Source organism: Capsicum annuum, chromosome 4 (assembly GCF_002878395.1).
Source record: "Capsicum annuum cultivar UCD-10X-F1 chromosome 4, UCD10Xv1.1, whole genome shotgun sequence".
Lineage (NCBI taxonomy): Eukaryota > Viridiplantae > Streptophyta > Magnoliopsida > Solanales > Solanaceae > Capsicum > Capsicum annuum.
The window spans coordinates 231,491,646-231,497,844 of record NC_061114.1 but is presented as its reverse complement, the minus strand read 5'-3'; the positions used below and the strand labels follow the sequence as shown (position 1 = coordinate 231,497,844).

At 36.6% G+C, this 6,199-nt stretch overlaps 1 protein-coding gene across 1 annotated transcript; it reads left to right on the top strand.

Annotated features, from left to right (window-relative positions):
* Positions 1 to 1,344: 1,344 nt before the first annotated feature.
* On the top strand, positions 1,345 to 4,180 carry LOC107866734 (nicotianamine aminotransferase 1-like; the record flags this gene model as incomplete). Its single annotated transcript, XM_047411421.1, is given in 6 exon segments — positions 1,345 to 1,674; positions 1,783 to 2,001; positions 2,444 to 2,503; positions 2,619 to 2,774; positions 2,854 to 2,947; positions 3,889 to 4,180. Coding segments are annotated over 6 exon segments (978 nt in total), but the record flags the coding sequence as incomplete, so codon positions are not given.
* Between the last annotated feature and the right edge of the window lie 2,019 nt (positions 4,181 to 6,199).

Here is a 6,199-nt window from a genome sequence, read left to right as displayed (position 1 = left end):
GATCGATTATCTATACCTATTAAATAAAATTTTAACACAAATACAACATTTGAGCTAAAGCCACTGGTTTTTCCAAACGCGTAGTAGATGTCATTGTGGCTCATAGGGGCGGACCTAGGTTCAAAATTGTGGTGCTCCGGCATCCGTTAAATCCGACGCAGAATAGGTATAATCACATAAGAAATGTATAAAAATTGGTATAAGATGGAAAAAAGCACCCGTGAAACCAAGAAGACGGCTGAGTGCTTTGATTTTCTGGTAGAACCTAAAAGTTTTTGGTGCCAATATATGTGTTGAACCTCCCGAGCACCCAGGACCGCTAAATCCTGGGTGGGTCCGCCACTGGTGGCTCCAATCCTGTTATTGATAATTTATGGATGGTGTAGAAAATTTCTCTTGGGTGGATGTAAAAGTTTCTTCCTTTTTTATTTTTCTGATTTATAATACTACAGTTAAGAATTTGTCATTATTCATCAAGAAGGAAAAATTGTAGGATAATGGGTATTGATATTTTCCGGGGGTCTATCCGGAACAACCTCTCTACTTCTTCGGAGGTAGCAGTATGGACTGCGTACATTTTACCCTCCCCAGACCTCACTTTGTGGGAATAAACTGAGACTGTTGTTCTTGTTGTTGTTGTTGATATTTTGATGGGTGGTATAGATTTTTTCTTTTGCATGGATATTATACTATATAGTATTATTATATTTTTTGGGTGATTTATCACATTGAAATTTTGTAGGTATTTGATTTTAGTAGACCTGAACACTGTTCCTCCATTTCCTCAATGGGCACTTTGGTGATGCATAAAGTATACATGACTGATAAATTAACTTCTCAAATAGTCGTTGAGCTTGCCGTTGCTTTCCTATAAAAGTCGCTAAATTATTCTGTCACTATAGCTTATCAATTTATAGATAGTGTCTCAGAAGATAACGATGATGGGTAAAACTACATAAGCAAGCCAAATACCGTGTTACTGCAAACACAACAACACAAATCTAGTGTAATCCCACAAGTGTGGGGCCTGGAAAGGGTAGGATGTATGCAGACGTTACCCCTACCATTGTGAGGTAGAGAAGCTCGTTCTGCTTCTTTTTTCATAATATTCATGCTAATTACACCGACTAATAACGATAATCATGTTATAAGTCGAAAGCAGTAGTATCTTCTAAAGAATGAAGGGGAAACTGAGCATGAGCGGAAAATTTCCTTCTGGTCGTGTTGTAAACTTCTTGTCTATGTTCATCGAGTTTTTATGTACTGTTAAAAAATGCTATTTGCTGATGCCAATGACACATTCTTATAAATACCTATGTTTTCTGATGTAATAGGTTGATAGCGGAATATCTCTCGCATGATCTTCCTCACCAACTATCACCAGATGAAATTTTCCTTGCACCTGGTGCTAATCAAGCGATTGAAGTTGTAATGTCCGTCCTTGCTCGCCCTGGTGCCAACATATTGCTCTCTAGACCAGGGTATCCATTTTATGAAGCTCGTGCTGCGTGTAGCAATCTTGAGGTCCGCCATTTTGATCTTCTCACAGAAAAGGGCTGGGAAGTTGATCTTGAAAGCGTAGAAGCCCTCGTTGATGATAACACCATTGCAATAATCATCATTAATCCTGGAAATCCTTGTGGAAATGTTTTTACGTCCGAACACTTGCAAGAGGTAGGATGAAATTGGTAACGATGTCTACTTTCACTCTGTTAAATCCCACAGTTTGTATCAAATAACTCATCGCCCAATTCTGTCCTTGCTTTTTTTTTCAACATGGAGATTGCGGAGACAGCAAAAAAGCTAGGAATCCTAGAGATTGCAGATGAAGTCTATAGCCACCTATGTTTTGGTAACAATCCCTTTGTGTCAATGGGAGTATATTGATCAATTACTCCGATGTTAACTCTCGGGTCAATAGCAAAACAATGGATCGTTCCTGGATGGCGACTTGGTTGGATAGCAATGATTGATCCTAGTGGCGTCCTTAAGAAGTCTGGGGTTTGTATCTTCGTTTTTCTTCTCTCTTTGTTTATCTTTTGGTGCTATTATTTCAATTTTCTATACCAGAAAAAGTGACGGACCAAGATAAGGTCCGTGACTATGAGGAGCAAAATGATAAATTACTGCGGCTCGCCAACTGGGCAATATATCGTGTATAAACAGGAACACTGATCTACTGATGACATGCAATATTACTCTATGATGCTCGAACTCTCCAAATAGGTTGCCGTACCCGTGTCGGATTCTCCAAATATGAATTACTTTTGGAGTATCCAACACACTCATCGACATTTTTGAAGAGTCCGAGCAACATAGATATTACTCATACTAGAAACTGATAGAGTTGTAAACCACTCGTATAAATATCTCGAGCATGTCAACGCCTTCTATAGGCTGTTCTACAATTTGACCAGAGTCCTCTATTGCTTTCGCTTTTCAGATTGCTGAATGCCTTCAAGATTATCTTGAATACAGTGCTAATCCTGCAACGATCATTCAGGTATTGCTTATACGTCATTTTCCTATGATCAAATCGGTCATACACGTAATTAAGTCCATTACATGTTATTGTGCTGTAAGGAAGTTCTGATTTTGGTGTGTCTGATAATGTACAGGGAGCAGTACCTCACCTCCTCGAGAAAACAAGCAAGGATTTCTTTTCAAACATCAACAACATACTGAAGGAAGCTGTCGAGGCATTTTATACCAAAGTTCAGGAGATACCTTGCTTAACCTGCCCGTATAAACCAAAGGGAGCAATGTGCGTAATGGTGAGTGCTTATCGATCACTTCGATTTTGGTCCCTCTAAATCTAACACTGAAGTTAACTTTTTATTTTATACCTTGTAGATCAAATTGAACCTGTCATTTTTGGAAGGCATAAATGATGATATGGAATTCTGCACTAAGCTAGCCCATTTAGAATCAGTTATTATTCTGCCAGGTAAAACTAGTTCATTCTTCGTTGCTCAAGAAGGAATCTGTACCCACTCTTGAATTACATAATGACGAGGTGCTTAATAAAAGTTTAGTTAGATTTTTCTTGTCCAACAACACTAACCATGCCTCAGTCCCAAATAAGTTGAGGTCGGCTATATGAATCCGCACTAAGTTGAGGTCGGCTATATGAATCCGCACTAACACCTATATGGATCCTTTTTCTTTTAGTTAGCGTTTTCTTGTCCAATAACATTAGTTAGCTTTTTCTTGTCCAACAACATTAACAATGCCTCGGTCCCAAACAGGTGGAGGTTGACTATATGAATCTGCACTACCACCTATATGGATCCTTTTCTTTTAGTTAGATTTTTCTTGTGCAACAACATTAACTATGCCTCAGTCCCAAACAAGTCGAGGTCGACTATATGAATCCACACTACCACCTATATGGATCCTTTTCTTTTAGTTAGTGTTTTCTTGTCCAATAACATTAACTACACCTCAGTCCCGAACAAGTCGAGATCGACTATATGAATCCGCACTACCACCTATATGGGTCCTCATCTCTTTTGGTTAGCTTTTTCTTGTCCAACAATATTAACTATGCCTTAGTCCTAAACAAATCGAATCGAGGTCGACTCTATGAATCCGCACTACCACCTATATGGATCCTTTTCTTTCATTGTGCCCTATCTTTAGCTAAATCTGCATTGATACCAAAGGATTTGTAGGTCTTTCGAAACAATTAACTCGTTGTCAGCCTATCGCAATCCTCCTCCTTTATTTGGTTGGAACTACCCCTATGAGCAAACTCTTCTAGTCCAATCAACAACAGCAACAACATACCCAGTGTAATTCCAAAAGTAAGATCTGGGGAGAGTAGGATGTACGCAGATCTTACCCCTATTCTGGATTGAGTGCTAAAATGTTTGTTAAATATTGTAGGAATGATCGTGGGACTAAAGAATTGGTTGAGGGTAACTTTTGCCATGGAGCCAGCCATTCTTGAAGAAGGACTTGAGAGGATAAAAGCTTTCTGCTTGAGGCATACAATTAGTAGCTAAAATATTTAGTGTTGCCATTTGATAAACAATGTTGGTCAAATCTTTCATTTGTGAAGTGTTAAAAATGGAAGGACTTGTTTTTTAGACCACCTACATTTTTATTTTTATTTTGGTTTGATGTCCATTTGAACAACAATATACTCAATGTATTTCTACAAGAAGGGTTTGAGAAGGGAGGAGTGTACCCAGACCTTACCTTTACATCGTGGAGGCAGAGATTGTTTTCGAAAGATTCTAGGCTCAAGTGAAACAAATCAAAATATTTATGCAAAAGAATACGATAGTAAAGAAAACACATCAATTAATAAGGAAAAAAGGATTGAAGAAAACATCAATTAATAAGGAATAAAGGATTGAACAAAATAATGGGTAACTGAAAAAAGAAGATACATGTATAAGACTACTAATACAATAAACACAATGCTCTTAGCTCCCACCAAATCTAGATTTGTCGAAAGTTTAGTCAAAGCTCAAGTACTACTCTTTTACCCTAATTTGCAATTTTCGTAACCTCTTATTTAAGGTCATGTCTTCGGTAAGCTAAAATTGCACCATGTCCTGTCTAATCACCTCTTTCAATACGTCTTTGGTCTTCCACTACCTCTCCTTATAACCACTATTCTCCACTTCTCACACCTCACAACTCCTTACCGAGGCATCTGTACATCTCCTCTTCACATATACAAATCATCTCGGTCGGAAATCTGAAAAGATCATTTTTTAATGTTTATTTTTGAGAAAAGGCATCATTTTCACTCCAAACTATATAAGAAAAGTCTAAGCCACACCTAAATTATTTAAGTAACCTATTACATACCTAAACTATAAAAAAGTGATACTTTTTACCCCCTAAATCTGACGTAGAAAAACATAATTAATTAAATAAAAAAAGGCAAATCTACCTTAAAAATTAATACATAAAAAAAATAAAAAATAAAATACTCCTCTACCCAACCCCTAGAATTCATCTCCCCTGCCCCACCCCCAAACCATCATCTTCTTTATCACCCCCACCCTCAAACAATCATCTTCTTTATCACCCCCACCCCCCAAACCATCATCTTCTTCGTCACCTCCAACCCACAAACTCTAACCCCACCGAATTGATGTCAATTTCACTAATTTCAAAATCTCGAAACGAAATTCGAATCACTAATTTCGAACTAAGCATAAACAGGGCGTCAAAATTCAAATTGAATTTGTTGTTTTCACTTCCACAAATTAAATTATGGAATAACTTTCTCTCAAAATCATCAAGGATGATAATGTAATTGAAACATTCTTCTCATCTTCTTCCTCACTCAGTTTGTTCTCAACCAAGCCCAATGTTTTTCTGTTAAACTGTTGCTTCTTAATTTCCCTAAACTTCTTTATATCATCAAATTCACATGAACACTACAATATTACATCTCCACCGTCTAATCTTCCTCCTAAAATTTCCACCCAAAAAATTCTTTTTATCCAAATCTAACTCACAATTTAGCTTGCAAGAACTACAAAGGTCCAATCTTGGAAAACAATGAAGAAGCAAAAGCAAATTTCACAATCCAATTACAACCCATTTGATTTTCTATTTGAAAAAATTGTCTTTTCAATTCTTGATTGTCTTAGTGACAACCCATTTGACAAAAAATCATTCTCACTTGTTTGTAAATCATTTTTTGCTATTGAATCTCACCATAGGAAAACCTTGAAACCCTTTAGGCAAGAACACTTAACAAAGATTCTTAACAGATACCCGCAAATTACCAATCTTGATCTTTCTCTTTATCCAAGAATTACAAATGGAACACTAATAGTTATAGCTAGTTTATGTAAAGAAATGTTGAGGTCAATTAATCTTCCAAAGTTTAAGTTTTTTACCCATGTGGGATTGTCTAATTTAGTTATGAATTGTGAGAATTTGATTGAGAATGATTTGTCAAATGCTACTGAGTTGAAGGATGTGGTGCTGCTGCATTAGCTGAGGCAAAGAATTTGGGGAGGGTGTGGTTGGTGAGGTGTAAGTCGAGAAAATTAAGTGGTAGATGATAAAAAAGTCTTTTAATTAAAAATGGTGACAATTTTGATCAGTTAAGGTTAAAACTTCATTTAAATTGTGATTAAATTAATTAGGGTATAAAGTGTAATTTTTAAAAACTTTTTAATTTTTTTAAAAGTTCTCAAATTTCAAATTTTAGAGTTTCTCCTTT